This window comes from Lepus europaeus, chromosome 7 (assembly GCF_033115175.1).
Source record: "Lepus europaeus isolate LE1 chromosome 7, mLepTim1.pri, whole genome shotgun sequence".
NCBI classification, from domain to species: domain Eukaryota; kingdom Metazoa; phylum Chordata; class Mammalia; order Lagomorpha; family Leporidae; genus Lepus; species Lepus europaeus.
Genome location: NC_084833.1, coordinates 56465045 through 56482983, shown reverse-complemented (window position 1 = coordinate 56482983; position 17939 = coordinate 56465045). Strand labels below are relative to the sequence as shown.

At 48.6% G+C, this 17939-nt stretch overlaps 1 protein-coding gene across 4 annotated transcripts in view; it reads right to left on the bottom strand.

Annotated features, from left to right (window-relative positions):
- Positions 1-17939, bottom strand: part of TRIM66 (tripartite motif containing 66) — a 75519-nt gene that overhangs the window by 22887 nt on the left and 34693 nt on the right. For 2 of the 4 annotated variants that reach the window (XM_062196551.1, XM_062196554.1), the window contains exons 5-11: positions 17664-17796; positions 17251-17367; positions 14872-14986; positions 13277-13423; positions 10310-10427; positions 7484-8379; positions 5970-6134 (exon numbers count right to left, since the gene is read on the bottom strand). In XM_062196551.1, coding sequence (XP_062052535.1) covers positions 5970-6134; positions 7484-8379; positions 10310-10427; positions 13277-13423; positions 14872-14986; positions 17251-17367; positions 17664-17796 — 1691 coding nt within the window. The remainder of the gene's footprint in view (positions 1-5969; positions 6135-7483; positions 8380-10309; positions 10428-13276; positions 13424-14871; positions 14987-17250; positions 17368-17663; positions 17797-17939) is intronic. The other 2 variants (XM_062196552.1, XM_062196553.1) reach the window with 2 other exon arrangements.

The window sequence follows — 17939 nt, the reverse complement described above, 5'->3', positions numbered from 1 at the left end:
CCCCACTGTCAATCTTTGCTGCTCAGAGAGCACTGTGGGCCACTCACACAGGCAGCAGACTCCATGCTTCCAAGCAGCTCACCTCCTTCCTTTCGTATTGTGTACAGGAATACAACTGAGACTCATCAAATGAGCAGTGGCATTTTTTTGCATGGCTTTCATGAGCACTTGAGCACTGGCAAGTCCCATGCTTGCTTCTGAACTAGAGCTATCTTCCTTCTGGTCATCTTCTGATGTGTCTTCCACAGGGTAACAGCAACAATTCAAAATTGAACACAGTTTTCCCCCGATGCTCCCATCCCAGAGCACCAAAAGAGACGTGGGTATGGAGCCAAAGGACTTTCTTTGCCTCACCTCCTACTGTCAACCACACACTGAGTCCAAAACTCCTGTGACCTGATCTCTTGAAATCCTGGTCTCCTCTTCACTCCCATCACTACAGATTTCATTCAGCCTCCTACTCTGTATTCTGAGATCCCTTACCACAGCTAAAAAGTTTTTAAAATTAAACTACGTCCTTCCTTGCTGGAAATTCATTCACTCTTATAGCCTCCAAGACTAAATCCCAACTTCAAAGCATAATCTAGAGGGCTAGCATTGTGGTGTAGCAGGTTAAGCCACTGCCTGCGAGGACTGCATCCCACAGGGACACTGATTCAAGTCCCTGTTGCCCTGCTTCCAATCCAGCTCCCTGCTGATGGTCTGGGAAAAAATGGTGGAGAACGGCCCAAGTGCTTGGGTCCCTGCTACTTGTGTGGGAGACCTGGAAGAGGTTCCTGGCTCCTGATTTCAGCCTAGCCCAGCCCCAGCCATTGCGAACATCTGGGGAGTGAATCAGCGAATAGAGGATTTCTCTGTCTCTCTCTCTGTCTCTGTCTCTCTCTCTCTTCTTCTCTCTCTATAATTCTGATAAATAAATCTGTTTTAATGCATACTTTAGAAGGTCTTCCAACCTCTCTGGTTTGAATCACTCCCATTTTCCAGTGCTTTTCCCTGTTCTTTCCAAGCCAAATTATCTGAAGCCCACTAAGTGTCCCAGGCTTTCTCTCAATTCTGGACATTCCTAATTGCCTTTCCCTTCAACTATTTATTCCACCCCTTCCCCCTTCACTAAGCCAACTTTTCCTCCTCAGTTGATTTTTAAATATTTATTCTATTTATTTGAAAGGCAGAGTGACAGAGAGGGTGATACAGAGAGGAGATCTTACACCTGCTGGTTCACTCCCCATATGAACTCGATATCCACAGCTGGGACAGGCAAAAGCCAGGAGCCAGGAATTCCATCCAGGTTTTCAACATGGGTGTCAGCGGCCCAATCGCTAGGACCATCTTCTGCTTCTTTCCCAAGTGCTAGATCAGAAGTAGAGCAGCTTTGACTCATATCAGCACTCCAATATGGGATGCTGGCATCATAGGCAGTAGTTTAACCCACCATACCACAATGCTGGCCCCCAAATCTCAGTTTCTTTTTTTTTTTAAGATTTATTTATTTATTTGAAAGTCAGAGTTACACAGAGAGAGGAGAGGCAGAGAGAAAGAGAGAGAGGTCTTCCATCCGATGGCTCACTCCCCAGATGGCTGCAATGGCTGGAGCTGTGTCGATCCGAAGCCAGGAGCCAGGAGCCTCCTCCAGGTCTCCCATGTGGGTGCAGGGGCCCAAGGACTTGGACCATCCTACACTGCTCTCCCAGGTCACAGCAGAGAGTTGGACAGGAAGTGGAGCAGCTGGGTCTCGAACTGGCACCTATATGGGAAGCTGGCACTTCAGGCCAGGGTGTTAACCCACTGCACCACAGCATCGGCCCCTAAATCTCAGTTTCAAAACATGTCCTCCAGGCCGGCGCCGGCTCACTAGGCTAATCCTCCACCTGCGGCACTGGCACCCTGGGTTCTAGTCCCCGTTGGGGCGCCGGTTCTGTCCCGGTTGCTCCTCTTCCAGTCCAGCTCTCTGCTGTGGCCAGGGAAGACAGTGGAGGATGGCCCAAGTGCTTGGGCCCTGCACCCGCATGGGAGACCAGGAGGAAGCACCTGGCTCCTGGCTTCGGATCAGTGCGGTGCACCGGCCGTAGCGGCCATTTAGGGGGTGAACCAACGGAAGGAAGACCTCTCTCTCTCTCTCTTACTGTCTAACTCTGCCTGTCAAAAAAAAAAAAAAAAAAAAAGTGTCCTCCAGGCGGGCATTTTGCCTACTTGTTAAGACTCCCACATCCCACATCAGAGCAGCTGGGTTCAATGCTCAGCTCTGGTTCCTGACCTCAGTTTTCTGCCAGTGCAAATTCTGGAGGCAGTGGTGTTAGATCCAGAAATTGAGTCCCTGCCATCCACATGGGAGACCTGGATGGAGCTTCCTGCTTTGGCTTGGCCTGGGCCCTATCATTGTGGTCACTTGAGGAGTGACCCAGAAGATTAGAGCTCTCTGCCTCTCCGCCTCTTGAATAATAAAAACAAACAAAAATGCTTTCTAGGAAGTCTTCTGTGGATACTCCATCTCTCTCAGTTAGGTATTCCATCAGGGTACACTTCAGTGACTATCACAGCACTTCATCACAGTGTTCCTGCTATTTCTTATTTAACTCTCTTTCCCACAAGATGGTAAGCTCCAATGTGAGACTATGTAATTCACCAGTGTGTGCCTGGTGAGTAACATATGACACATACTAAGAGATATATACATACACACACATGCAGGCTGAAACTCCCTAATCCAAAAATACAAAATACAAAATGTTCCACAATTCAAAAATTTTGGAGTACTGACATGACACTGCAAATAGAAAATTTCACACCTAACCTCACGTGATGGGTAGTAGTAAAAACACAAGCACGCTAAAAATACTGTATAAAATTATCTTCAGACTATGCACATGAGGTATACACAAGGGGTCAGTGTTGTGGCATAACAGGTTAAGCCACCATCTACAATGTCAGTATCTCATATAGGCATCCGTTCAAGTCCTGGCTGCTCCAATTCTGATCTAGCTCCCTGCTAATGTGCCTTGGAAAGCCGTGGAAGATGGCCCAAGTCTCTCATGTGGGAGATCCTGATGGAGTTCCAGGCTCCTGGTTTCAGCCTAGGCTAGCTCCAGCCATTGCAGCTATTTGGAGAGTGAACTAGCAGATGAACGCTCTCTCTCGCTCTCGCTCTCGCTCTCTCTCTCTCTCTCTCTCTGTAATTCTGCCTTTCAAATCAAATTTTTTTTTTTTTTATTTTTGACAGGCAGAGTGGACAGTGAGAGAGAGACAGAGAGAAAGGTCTTCCTTTTGCCGTTGGTTCACCCTCCAATGGCCGCCGCGGTAGGCGCACTGCGGCCGGCGCACCGCGCTGTTCCGATGGCAGGAGCCAGGTGCTTCTCCTGGTCTCCCATGGGGTGCAGGGCCCAAGCACTTGGGCCATCCTCCACTGCACTCCCTGGCCACAGCAGAGAGCTGGCCTGGAAGAGGGGCAACCGGGACAGGATCGGTGCCCCGACCGGGACTAGAACCCGGTGTGCCGGCGCCGCAAGGCGGAGGATTAGCCTGTTGAGCCACGGCGCCGGCCTCAAATCAAATTTTTAAAAAATTTTTAAGGCCAGTGCCGTGGCTCACTAGGCTAATCCTCTGCCTGCGACGCCGGCACCCCGGATTCTAGTCCCGGTTGGGGCGCCAGATTCTGTCCCGGTTGCTCCTCTTCCAGTCCAGCTCTCTGCTGTGGCACAGGAAGGCAGCGGAGGATGGCCCAAGTGCTTGGGCCCTGCACCCGTATGGGAGACCAGGAGGAAGCAGCTGGCTCCTGGCTTCAGATCGGCACAGCGCGCCGGCCATAGCAGCCATTTGGGGGGGTAAACCAATGGAAGGAAGACCTTTTTCTCTGTCTCTCTCTCTCACTAACTCTGCCTTTCAAAAAAAAAAAAATTTTTTTTAAAGGTATAAATGAAACAAATGGATTTTGTGTTTATACTTGGGTCCCATCCTTAATATACTCATTATGCATATGCAATGTTCCAAAGTCCAAAAAAAATTCAAAATCCCAAACATTTCTACTCCCAAGCATTTCAAATAAGAGATATTCAACCTGTATTTCTGACATTGAATAAATAAGTAAACGGATTGGTAGTGGCTGACTCAAGTATAATAAGTTAAACCTCGGGGCCGGCACTGTGGCGCAGCGGGTTGATGCCCTGGCCTGAAGCACCAGCATCCCATATGGGTGCCAGTTCGAGGCCCAGCTGCTCCACTTCTGATCCAACTCTCTGCTGTAGCCTGGGAAAGCAGTAGAAGATGGCCCAAGTCCTTGGGCCCCTGTACCCACATGGGAGACCCAGAAGAAGCTCCTGACTCCTGGCTTTGGATCAGCACAGGTCCGGCCGTTGTGGCCATCTGGGGAGTGAACCATCGGATGGAAGATCTCTCTCTCTCTCTCTCTCTCTCTCTCTCTGCCTCTCAACTCTGTGTAACTCTGACTTTCAAATAAGTAAATAAGTCTTAAAAAAAAAAAAAAAAGAAGTTAAACTTCTAGGATAGGTACAGACAAAAAGCCACTATCGTTAGGCCTTCTCAAAACTTCAAGCATCACCAGGAACTTCCAAGTTATCATTTCATTTGTGCCATCCCTTCCTTGTCTTTTCTCAGAGAGAGAGAAAGGGAGGGAGGGAGGGAGGGAGAGAAAAAGAGAGAAACTTCAACCAGCTGGTTCACTACCCAAATGGCTGCAACAGCTAGGGCTGGGCCAAGCCAAAGCCAGGAGCCAAGAACCACATTCTGGCCTTCTCCACGGATGACAGGGGCCCAAATGCTTAGACCATCATCCACTGTCTTCCCAGGTGCATTAGAGTAGCTAGGAGTCAAACCAGCATTATTGTTTGAGATGCTGGCACTACAAACAGTGGCTTAACCCATAGTGCCACTATTCCTTCCTCATCTAAACTTGCCTCTCAAGTGTCACTGAGACTGATCTAAGACACATTTCTAGATGACAATGGTGTTGCTGGAGAAACTTGATGAGGGGTAAGTACACGGAGCAGCTAGCAGAGTTGGGACTGCAGGACCACAGGGATGTTGTAGTCCTAAGGGTATGGTTTGGGAAGGTACAGAATAGCTGAAAGAGCTTCAAGTCCTGGGCTGAGTGGAGGTACCAGGAGGGCTGAAGGCAACATACCAGAGAAGGCAGCAGGATAAGTGCAACAGGACTAAGGGGCCCAGGGAGGGACAGATGGAGGTCATGTCACAGTACTGAGGTTTCAGCTAAAAGGATTACAGGCTGAAGAGTAAAGGGCCGAGTGGCAACAAGTAGCTGAGGAATTTGGGTTTCTGGATTACTGCCAGGATAAATGAACATGTCTAGCAAGCTGGAAAGCAGGGGAACAGGAAGACCTCCAACTGTTCATTTTCAAGAGATCTCAATGCTTCTAGGTGCTCAGTGACCTCTGCATGACATCCTTGTGGACCACTCACCAATAGATTCCATTGATTCAAATTCTAAGGCCAACCAACTTTGGGTCGTGGGGGCCATGTAAAATATTTTCATTGCTAAGGAAAAACAAATTTCAGGCTTTGGATTCAAACCTATTTCATTTTAAGTAGATCACATCTCTCTCTTCTTCTAGCTGTAGGGCCTTGGACTTCAATTTCCTTAACTATACATACAATATTAATTATGCCATCTCACACAAATATTGGGAAGATTAAGTGAGATAATGCTTGTGAAGCACCATATATAGTTACATGTACAGAATAAGTGTTCAATAAACTGGCTCTCTCCCTGTCTTCTTCCACTCTAAATGAAGCCAGTAGGTTCATTTTAAGCACGTGTGTGGGAGTGGGAATGGGATGTAGCTGACTCACTAGGACAGAAGGCATGAGTCAGGACTGTGCAGCATCCGTGGATGGAACAGGGACATTCCACCCCCCGCCCCATCAGCCTCGTCCAGGTGCCTGGGGAGTTGGCTGGCAGTGGGTCCTGTGTGATCAGGGAAAGCAGGCACCATTAGTACCTTTCTCACCACATTTGGAGAGGAGTGCTGGACGGTGCTATCCACTGGGGGGACAATGTGAGGAATTTCTTCCCCAGATGTCTGGGGCAAGGTAGTAGAAGAAGTATTCTTGTCAACAGGGAGAGCTGGCTTTGGGCCCTCAGATGCAGGGGACTCATCTGTAGCCTGGAGAAGAAAATAGGAATTTGGGTGGATTTCACACAGAGAGCAGCAGTGAGGACCAGTGCCCACCCTGCCCTGCCCACTGTCACTACCTACACACTGTGGAAAAGAAAAGTACTCTTGTCTAAATTTTCCTTAATAATCCATCTTAGTTTGACAGCCTTAGGATAGAACCCAAACCTAGGAGAATTCTGAACTAACTCTGTCATATTCTCTTGAGTAATCATAAAATAAATTTTTACTTAGCTTTAGCTTGTAGCCCTCTATGAAATCTAGCCCCTTCTCTGTGATGACAGGGATTGTTAAATATCCCTTCAAAGGAACGAAGGAAGCCTTGGGGGAAGACACTTGAAGCACCATCTGAAGTTGTCAGTGCTAAAGTATAAGTGTAAGGCACTATATTTTGTAATAAAGCAAAAGTCTCTAGAACTAATTTGAAGATATATATGTAATTACAGATCTAAACAAAATAATATTAAGGAAAAAGGGGAAAGTGGCAGGGAGAAGAGGCTGGAGCAGGAGGTTCTGGGGAAAAAATAAGAGCTAAAAATGAAAATGCTGCAAATATCCCAGAGGTACATACTACACCTCTTCAACTGTCTTTTAGTTGAGAAAAAAAAAAAGAGGAGCAATAGTCACTATCCCCCAAGGAAAGAACAAGGCCTCTTCTGGGGCATTACAGGAAAGCCAGCAGACCTGGATCTGAGTCTTGGCTCTACCTCTCATGTTGAATGAACTCTAGGCAAACTGCTTGCCCTCCCAAACCCAGACTTCTGTATCCATAAAATATAGGTGATCACACTTAAAGTGTTGTTGGTAGGATCAATGATAGAATGTGCATAAAACTTATCTATCTAGCCTAGCAGATGTGAAGTAGTCTATACCTGTACAGCGTTACCCACCAGGATCTACTGCGTTCCCTCAATCCGCTCTCTAAGTACTCTCCGTCCCCCTGTCTGGCATTCATAAGTTCCCAACAAGGGAGTTGCGAGGCTGTAAAGACAAGAGATAGCCGCCCCCTTTCTACTCTGGCACTGGCAGGAGTCCAGACCCACTCAGAAGGTGCTATCTGTGGGCAAGTTCCCTTGTGTCACCCAGGAAGACAGGGCAGAGCCAAGGCTCTGTGGAGGGCATCGAGACCAGCTGCCTACTGGGACCAGGTCTATGTTTTCTAGAGCCTTCCTGAGATGGGAGGTTGAGCCCAAGGCACTTTTAAAATGTGAGGGATGAGCTCAAGGCCACTCTAAGATGAAGAAACTGTCCTCCTGTGACACCCTGTGACTGGGAAGAAGGCATTCCCTGAGCAGTCCTAGGGGAGGAGAATGTAAGCCCCAAACCACCCTGTGGCTCACCTGAAGAGTGTCCTCCTGGCTCTGGGACTGGACGGGAGCCGGCTGCCTCACGATGTAGTTGATCTGCCCCACAATGGTTTGCTGAAGATGCTGAGGAGACTTGGTCTGACTCAGTTGCAGGCTGGGCTGCTGAGCCTGAAGGAGAAGCTCCAAGTCCTTCTGCATTTCCTCCAGCTCAAACTTGTGGTGCATTATGTCCACATTCTGGGAGCAGGCAGGTCCAGGGGGGCTCTCATGCTGACTAGACACCGCGTGCTGGGATGGAGGCAGAGGTGGGGGTGGCTGCTGCGGGGCTGGAGGTGGTGGGGGTGGCAGCTGCTGCTGTGGTTGCTGCTGAAAGTGACTGAGCTTCAGCTTCTGGTGGTGGCCAAACTGGACTTGGATAGAGGGTGTCTGTAAGGTGGGCTGGGCGTGGGCTCCTTGCTGGACATCCTGCGGAGGGACGATGCACACGGGCTGGGAAGTCAGCGGCTGCCCCAGCCGCTGGGACGTGCTCTCCTGCTCCACAGGAGGCTGGGTTTCCAGCCAGGGCTGGAGCAGCTTTGGTGGGTGTGGACTGCAGGCCAGTTCTTTCTCCCTGGGTTGCAGGGTGGGACACTGCATTGACCCCAGCTGTTGGGACACCATCTCAGAGGGTTGCCTAAAGCCATGGGCTGCATGTATGCTGGGTGGGGGCACCTGGCCTTTAAGGGAAGGTGAGACTGGGGTGCAGTGGGAGCAGCACACAGATGAGGAACACAGTGCCGGAGCCTGGAACTTGTGTGGGGGATGGTTTAGAGCCTCCTGCTGAGCCACAGGGGACTGGTGGCTTTGATAAAAGGATGATGTCCCCTGTGAGCCTCCATAAGCAAGAGTATCTGCCCGGGATTGCTGTCCGCCTTCAGTAGTTATGCAACCTGGAAATTCAGAACAGAGAGTTTTTCCAAAGGTAATCTGCAGGTGCCTTCCCTTGCTACTGCTTGCTTCTAGGACCAAAGGACATCACCCAACAAACCTCTACCAGGCACAGAGATTAAGAACTTCAACCCCTAATCTGCAAGACTCAGTTCTGAGACACTGTATGCCTACAGTGTCTAGCACTTGTACGGACCTGCTTTGGGGGCCTAGGATATTTGAGAAATTAGCTCAGCTTTACCCAGGTGCTCAGCCCTGACTGTTTCTATCCGACTAGGGAAACCACAAGCTCCTACTCCTTTTCTGACATCACACTCCAATTGAGACTCTGACAAAAGGAATCAATATTTGGAGGTGGGAGGGAGTGCTGGAAAGTAGCAAAAGATAGAAAGTTGTCCCTGGGACAAATGAGCAGGTGCTCCAAGTACGGGTCTCCAGGTGCGGGCCAGCTGGATGGAAGCAGGGAAGCTCCAATCCAGGATCAGTTCCAGACACTAGCACTGCTCTGTAAGGGCTCTGTGTCCTTTGCACGCGAGTAGACTATATGTATGGCTACCTCTGTCGAGGGCTCCTTAACCACATTGTTTTGATGAGGCTCACTTAGGGGAAGACAGCTCCTTAAGGGTAGAGGGTATGTTTTATTCACCTTTGGTTTTTTGTGCCCAGCATGGGGCTTAACCTAGAGCAGGTGCCCTTCAAATGTCTACTGAATTAAATCAAAGGGGTGAGGTAAACAAGCAAATAAACAAGAAACCTAAATATAATTTATTTATCATTTTCTCAAGTTCACATGAAGTTCAAAACTTCAAATGAAGGCAGTAGTTAGCCATTACTGTAACAAGCTCACTAGAATGTCAACACAGGTACAACTTTGAGTTGTCTACACACAGCCTAAAGATGAACACCAGCAAATTGTTGGGGTGGGAGGGGAATGCACAAGGTCATGAATAATCTGCCTAAAACTCAACTCCAAAGGACGTGTGTAGGGCTGGCGCTATGGTGTAGCAAGTAAAACCGCCGCCTGCCTTGCTGGCATTCCATATGGGCGCCAGTTGGAGTCCCGGCTGCTCCACTTCTTATCCAGCTCTCTGCTGTAGCCTGGGAAAGCAGAGGAAGATGGCCCAAGTCCTTGGGTTCCTGCACCTACGTGAGACCCAGAAGAAGCTCCTGGCTCCTGGCTTCGGATTGGCGCAGCTCCAGTTGTTGTGGCCAATTGGGGAGTGAACCAGAGGATGGAAAATCTCTCTATCTCTGCCTCTCCTTCTCTCTCTGTGTAACCCTGACTTTCAAATAAATAAATCTTAAAAAAAAAAAAAAAGGTGTGCATAACACGCACACATGTCCTCACTGGTGCTGAGATATCCCTGCTTGTGTCTACATACATACACCCTGTGTGACCAAGGTAACAGGGACATTCATGTAGACTGTGAAACACAGGCCTGAATTGATCCTATTACAAATTCCTGTATTGCCACAGTGATTTACCCTCTTCATTCTCCCCTTCCCTTTCCAAAAGATGGGTGGCTGAGTTAAGTTCATGACCACTGACAGTCTTAGGAAGTGCTTAATCTTGAGCATGTGCTGACCTAACCAGTGAGTTCAGCAAACACGCTACTATCTTTTCTTTCTTTCCTTTTTAGCCCACAACAACTAGGGCTGGGTCTGGGACCAAACTGGGAGCTTGAAACTCAATCCAGGTCTCCCATGTGGGTAGCAGAAACTCAATTGCTTGAGCCATCACAGCTGCTTCCCAGTGTCTGTATTAGTGGGAAGCTGGAGTCAGGAGCCAGAGCCAAAACCAGAAATTGAACTGAGGTACTCAGATATGGGATACAGGCACCCTAACCTGTATCTTCATTGTTGGGTCAAACACCTACTCCTCTGCATTCATTTGCAATTGGGTCAGAGGCTACAGGGAGGGCCCTGACTCACCAAGGGAAGCCAGTTGCTTGGTCCAGAAGTTAGGCTCCCAGGTGAATTTGATACTCCAAGGGGAGCCAGGATCTGTGTTACAGCTAGTCTCCAGTAATCGCTGCATCTGAAACACAATCTGACAACAGCACCAAAGGTCATTTATTTGGGCATCTTGTGTCTGGATGAAATTCCCTTTCCCTCACTGTTAGGGCAGGTTGAAGAGCTCAAAGTCACAGCTTCTAGCCTCTGGTCAAACCTCACCCCTCCACACCCAACTTTTCATTTCCTTGCATCTTTGTGCCTCCCCATCCTCCCAGCAGATCCCCTTCCTAGTACCATGGCTCTTGGAATTCCTAATAATCCTTTCTCTCCCAGGCCTCAAGTGATTTGCAATTCTCCCTCAGGCTATCATTTGCCTAGGAGCCTTATTCATTCTACCATCACCTCAATTCAAAAGCCTGTATGGGGCAGAAATTCTCCAAGTTCCCCACGGGTGTCCTTCTACCTATCAATTTCCATCCCAGTCAATTTCCCTATTCCTCTGTCAGTGCCTTCATCTATTTCCCACCACTATTTCCCATTTTTCTAGGACTTTGGCAAATGGCCAACTTATCCTGACATCATCTAGTTAACTAACAACCCAGCCAACATCTTGGCTTCTTACTTCCTTTAGCTCCTTAATGTCAGTCATCATCTCTATGTTCAGTTCAGTCATCATACCCTGATCCTATTCATTGTGTAGAACCATCCTATCCATGAGGCCTTGAACTCCAACAACTTCCTCCCTGCTCATAACTAGTTCAGTTCTGAACTCTGCAAGCCCTACTCCTTCAGTCCATAGGGTCTTCCCAGCTTAACATCTTCAGTAACACATCACTAGTTCCCTAATCTTCTCTTTGTCACCAATTCCTAACCTTAGCTCAGTCCTGCCATCTCAAAGCCATGTTATCTGGGGCCACTTCAGGGATCAGTAATGTCAGGGGCACTCTGCAGTCCTTCTTGTCACTTTCTTTCTTGTCAGATTCCTCTTCCACTATCCTATTTACAGTCTTTCCTTCAATGCCCCTTACTCAATGCCTCTTACTACCTCCAACTTCACAGAGGGAAAAAGACATCATAAAGGACAGACTCCCCCAACTTGTATCCCTCCTACCGCCAAACTTAACTACGTTACACCGCTCTCTTCCTGTCCTCAAGCTCAGAGGAGAGGAATATCCTTGAAGTGAAGTTGGAGCTCAAAGCACTTCACTGCAGGTGCCTCCTCTCTCCCTGCTCTCTCAGTGTGCTCACTCTGCCACACATCTCTGTCTTCAACCTATTCTCCCATTCTGATGTGTGCAAAGTTCCCCCAACCCTCCCCCTTCTCAAGCTACTGACTTCCCTTCTTTTCATTTCTGTCTCTACAACCTCATTTGCCATCCTCAGGCTCCTCTTGGTGGCTTTTGCCCTCTTACTTAGAGTGCTCAGAGCTTCTTTCAAAAGATCACCAAGGGGAGCCAATGCTGTGGCGCAGTAGGTTAATTCTCTGCCTGCGGCGCTGGCATCCCATATGGGTGCCAGTTCTAGTCCCGGCTGCTCCTCTTCTGATCCAGCTCTCTGCTATGGCCTGGGAAAGCAGTAGAAGATGACCCAAGTGCTTGGGCCCCTGCCCCCGTGTGGAAGACCTGGAAGAAGTTCCTGGCTCCTATCTTTGTATCAGCCCAGCTGTAGCTGTTGTGGCCATTTGGGGAGTGAACCAGCAGATGGAAGAAATTTCTCTCTGTCTCTCCCTCTCTATATCTGTGACTCTACCTCTCAAATAAATAAATAAAATCTTAAAAAAAAAAAAAAAAGATCACCATGGATCTAGTGATTCCAAAATCTCAAGGCCTCTCTTCACTATTCATTTTCTTTCACCTATACACCCTGGACAACAGTGACCACTCTGAACCTTTTGTGCGCCACACATTCCTATTTCCCCTCCAACCTCTGGCCATTACCTTCAACTCTCCTTCACTCTATGATGAAAATGATGGTATTCAAGACCTTCTCTCTTCTTCTTCCACACACTCTCCCGAGGCTATCCCAACTGATATCTCAGAGACTCCTAAATACAACCCTGACCAACCCTAACTTTTCTCTTGACTCTCAGACCCATCTAAGAAAGCAGCTTCCAGGCTGGCGCTGTGGCTTAACAGACTAATCTTCCGCCTTGCGGCGCCGGCACACCGGGTTCTAGTCCCGGTTGGGGTGCCGGATTCTGTCCCGGTTGCCCCTCTTCCAGCCAGCTCTCTGCTATGGCCCGGGAAGGCAGTGGAGGATGGCCCAAGTCCTTGGGCCCTGCACCCCATGGGAGACCAGGAGAAGCACCTGGCTCCTGGTTTCGGATCAGCGAGATGCGCCGGCTGCAGCGGCCATTGGAGGGTGAACCAATGGCAAAAAGGAAGACCTTTCTCTCTGTCTCTCTCTCTCTCTCTCTCTCTCTCTCTCACTATCCACTCTGCCTGTCAAAAAAACAAAACAAAACAAAAAGCAGCTTCCGGAAGTCTCCTTTCAGATGCTCTGCCAGCACATTAGACTCAACATATCCAAATATAAACCTCATAAGTGTCTCTCAAATTCAGCATCATCCCAAACCCAACATTTCAACATCATCTTCAACTCCTCCTTTCCTCTTAGGTCCCCAGAGCCAGCAGCTTTCTACGGACACCTCAGCACATTGTTCATGTCCAGGATAATAATCCTTGAGCTAAAACAAAGAGCTACATATTTTCCCAGCTGAGTTACCTGGAAGGAGGTAGGATCATTTCAGCACCTGAGTTCTTTGTGCTATGGGAATGGGTAGAAGATAGGGTTCTCTTAGTATTAACCAAAACACAATGATTGAACTTGAAAGATGGATGGAGGCGCTATCTCACTCCTCCTTTCAACCTAAAGAAAGGCATTTCACTGCCCTTGTGACAGACATAGTGCTCTCAACTGCTTCAAGTAGGGGATTCCTCTTACCAGTTCCTTGCTGAAAAGGAAAGGGATACTTGTTTTGCTGCAGACAGCCCAATTGATAAAATTCTGCACATGCTCAAACTGACGGTTGAGAACCATGATGCTCTGTAACTGCTGTTCCAGTTTCCGCTTTCTCTCATTAGTAATGCCCTGGGTAGAGACAGAAGACAGAGTTCCTGAGTCCTGTTCTTAGATGACAGTTCACTTGCTTGGGAAGTCTGATGGGCTGTGTTATCAGTGTGGACAATGCTGTAATCAGAGGGACTGCACCCCTGAGAGGAGGGCATCAGGACAGAGTGCTGCCAGGGGTTGCTGTTGGGTGGAGGAGGGGAGGGAGAGACAGTGGGAGACTTTATAGTGGCCAACATGGAATGAGTGATGAAGGAACTAATGTCTATATTTCTTGCACATAACTTCTGAAGAAGGTCAGTTGTTTCATGTCTCCATCTTCCAATACTATAACCCTGCACAAAGATGGCAGCTCCCTAAGATCTGCAGTATTGTTAAGGGTTTAAACTGATTTTCTAGTCTTTAATGAGCTACCATCCCATAATTAGGCTGAACAGTTTATGATACCAAAAGCAGAGGCAGGGGGCCAGCACTGTGGCTTAGCAGATAAAGCTGTCACCTGCAGTGCCAGCATCCCATATGGGTGTCAATTCAAGTCTCAGTTGCTCCATTTCTGATCCAGTTCTCTGCTATGGCTTGAGAAAGCAGTAGAGGATGGCCCAAGTTTGGGCCCCTGCACCCATTTGGAGACCCAGAGGAAACTCCTGGCTCCTGGCTTTGGATCGGCACAGTTCTGGCCATTGTGTCCAACTGAGGAGTGAACCAGCAGATGGAAGACCTCTCTATCTCTGCTTCTCCTGCTCTCTCTGTATAACTCTGACTTTCAAATAAATTATTTTATTTTACTTGAAAGAGATAGTTATACAGAGAGAGGGTCTCCGAACGGGTGCAGGGCCCAAGGACTTGGGCCATCTTCAACTGCTGTCCCAGGCCATAGCAGAGAGCTGGATCGGAAGAGGAGCAGCCAGGACTCCAGGATGCCGGCGCTTCAGGCCAGGGCTTGAACCCCACTGTGCCACAGCGCCAGCCCCATAAATAAATCTTTAATAAATAAAAAAAAGGCAGAAGCCAGCACTGTGGCATAGAAGGTTAAGCTTCTACCTACAGTGCCAGCAACCCATATAGGTGCTGGTTCAAGTCTCAGCTGCTCCACTTCTGATCCAGCTCCCTGCTAACAGCCTGGGAAAGCAGCAGAAGACGGCCCAGTACTTGGGCCTCTGTACCCATGTGGGAGATGGGTTGAAGCTCCTGGCTACTGGCTTTGTTCTGGCCCAGCCCTGGCTGTTGTGGCCATTTAGGAAGTGAGCCAGTGGATGGAAGTTCTCTCTCTCTCTCTCTCTCTCTCCCCCTCCCTCCCTTCCTCTATTTCTGCCTTTCAAATAAACCCTAAAAAAAAAAAAAAAAAAATACAAGAAGCAGCAGAGTTACAGAAATTACATATCTGAATTCTAGCCCAGTTTGACATTTGTCTGGTTTCTGACCCAGAGAGGGCGTAGGGCCCATTCATCAAGCCATCTGTCCATATATACCTCCAGTTCCTCTATGAGTCCATTGGCCTGTTTGTTCAGCTCATTCATCAGAACCATCTTAGCCATTTTGATCTGGTTTTCCACCTTCCTGTGCTGATGCTTCACTTCAAAAATCCTGTAAACACGATGGAAGAAAATACAGTGAGCCTTTCCCACATGGCCTCTGAGGGCTGGGAGACAGCAAATGTAACAGGCAAAGAACCAGCAGCTGCCTAGAACAGGGACTAGAAAGCACCAAATATAAAGAAAAGAGAACCTTCCTCCACCACCCCACCCTTGGCACAACCTAGCACACTTGCTCTAAGTGCACTGAGTTCATCTTGGTTTTCTCCAGATAAACCTCAAATCCAAATCCAGGACAACTGAGCAGCTCATCAACACCAGAGGCAGGACAGAAAGTGTGAATATGGGTTTGATGTCATGTTGTTACTTGTCTTAAAAAAGAAGACAGGAGGCCAGCGCTGTGGCTCAGTGGGTTAAAGCCCCAGCCTGCAGCCCCAGCATCCAACATGGCTGCCCGTTTGATCCCAGCCGCTCCACATCCAATCTAGTTCCGCTAGTGTGCCCAGAAAAGTAGCAGAGGGCGGCCCAAGTGTTTGGGCTCCTGCACCCACGTGGGAGAACTAGCTCAGTTCTGGATGCTGTGGCCATTTGGGGAGTGAACCACCAGATGGCAGGTCTCTCTCTTTGTCTCCCCTTCTCTCTCTCTCTGTAACTCTGCCTTTCAAATAAATAAATCTTTAAAAAAAAGGAAGATGCTACAATAAACTGTGCCATGAGGTGAAAAGAGCATGGATAGATGAGGCCGGGCACTGTGGCATAGCAGGTAAATCCACCATCTGCAGTGCCGACATCCCATATGGGCGCTAGTTTGAGTCTTGGCTTTTCCACTACCAATCCAGATCTCTGCTATGGCCTGGGGAAGCAGTAGAAGATGGCCCAAGTTCTTGGGCCCCTGCACCCACGTGGGAGACCTGGAAGAAGCTTCTGGCTTCGTATTGGCACAGCTCCAGCTTTTGCAGCCATCTGGGGAGTGAACCAATGGATGGAAGCCCTCTCTTTCTCTCTGCCTTTCCTTCTCTCTCTGTGTAACTCTGACTTTCAAACAAATAAATAAATCTTAAAAAAAAAAAAAAAAAAAGAGTATGGGCAGAGACAGAAAGCAGATTAGTGGTTTCTGTGGAGTAGAGGTGTAAGGGGAATAGAAAGTGACTAATAACATATATGGGGCCGGCGCCGCGGCTCAATAGGCTAATCCTCCGCCTGTAGTGCCAGCACACCGGGTTCTAGTCCCGGTCGGGGCGCCGGATTCTGTCCCGGTTGCCTCTCTTCCAGGCCAGCTCTCTGCTGTGGCCAGGGAGTGCAGTGGAGGATGGCCCAAGTGCTTGGGCCCTGCACCCCATGGGAGACCAGGAGAAGCACCTGGCTCCTGGCTTTGGATCAGCGCGGTGCACCAGCCGCAGTGCACCGGCCACGGCGGCCATTGGAGGGTGAACCAATGGCAAAAGGAAGGCCTTTCTCTCTGTCTCTCTCTCTCTCACTGTCCACTCTGCCTGTCAAAAAAAAAAAAAAACAAAAACAAAATAAAAATAAAAATAAAAACAGGTTAACAATTACATATGATTGCATAATTCTGTGAATACACCAAAAATCATTGGATTATGCATTTCAAAGAGTATGTAAATTACATCTAACAAAGCTGTTTTAAAAATACAGAGTGTGGTCTTTGAAGTCACCACAGACATGGCTTCCAAACTCAGCCCAGTCACTGATTAGCTGTGTGACCTCAGATAAGTCACCTAACCTCTCTGAACCTTAGTCTCCTCATCTGTAAAATGGAGTCAATCCCTGATTGGAAGAATAGAACAAAAGAGTACACCCACGATGCCCAAGCCAGTGCCTGTCATGTGTTGAGCTCTCATTACATACTACTTGCTCTTCTTGTGGAAAAAAAAAAAAAAGTCAGAGTTCACATTATTTGTAGATTTGTATGGAAAACACCAGGAAATGGGTGATAAAGAACAAATTGCCGTGAACTCTACATCCTCATGATGAACAGCGGTCTCTTCTCCAGTATCTACCCTGCATCCTCTTTCTCAAGCACTTATTTCTGGCTCACTCACAATGCACACACTGTGGTCCAGACTCACTCCAATTGTGCGGATCCAGTTTGACCTCAGTCACCAAGCGATGCCCCGAGGAACCCACAATGGCTCTGAGACTGGGGTCAAGACACATGTCTTCTAGGACACGTGCCCACATCTGCTTAACCACAGATACATCCCCTTCCTAGGGACTACCTCTGATGACCTGCTACTGGAACCCAGGATGTGAGGGAAAGAGCATTTCCAACAACGGCAAAGAACTAGCCTGTGCTACCTGTCCTCGATTTGCTTTGCAGATGTCTGTAGACTGGATTTCTTATGTGCCACCTGCGTAGTCACACTTTCCAGAAGCATCCTCTGGTTTTGCAATACTTCTTCAACATGTCTGCACCTGGAGAACAGGCAAGGAAAAGGCAAGGAGACCCGAGTCCTACTCTGAGTGTACCAGCCAAGCAGAAATCCCCAAAGCACGCCATCTCTGCCAGGCCTATGAAGGCCATGGGACATCTAGGGAAAGTCAAAGGCACTATAGGCTCTTGGCCCATTAGGCCTTTTCCAGAGTAGCCTACAAGAGCAGAGAAAAACTTCAGCCCAAGGGGCTGAAGGTCGGCCTGGGCAGAGAGAGGATTTTGATGCACGGGGAGTCCAGAACCCTCCAAGCACACTCCAGGCAGTCACCAGCCCCACCTGTGTTCTTTGTGTTCCACCATTAGACAGCTATGGCAGGTGAGCACGTCACAGGTCTCGCAGAACAGCTTGAGTACTTCCTGTGTGTGTAGAGGACAGTACAAAGCGAAGTCCCCAGAACCACCATTCACTCCTGCCAGAGAAGATGGAGAAAGTGAGGTTCTCTCACTAGCGTAGATCTCTCAGCTAAATCCTGCTAAGCAGCCCTCGGCTCTCCCTGGACACTGCAGAGACACGGAGCTTGTGGGAAGGTGATGCAAACGGAGGATGCCTCTT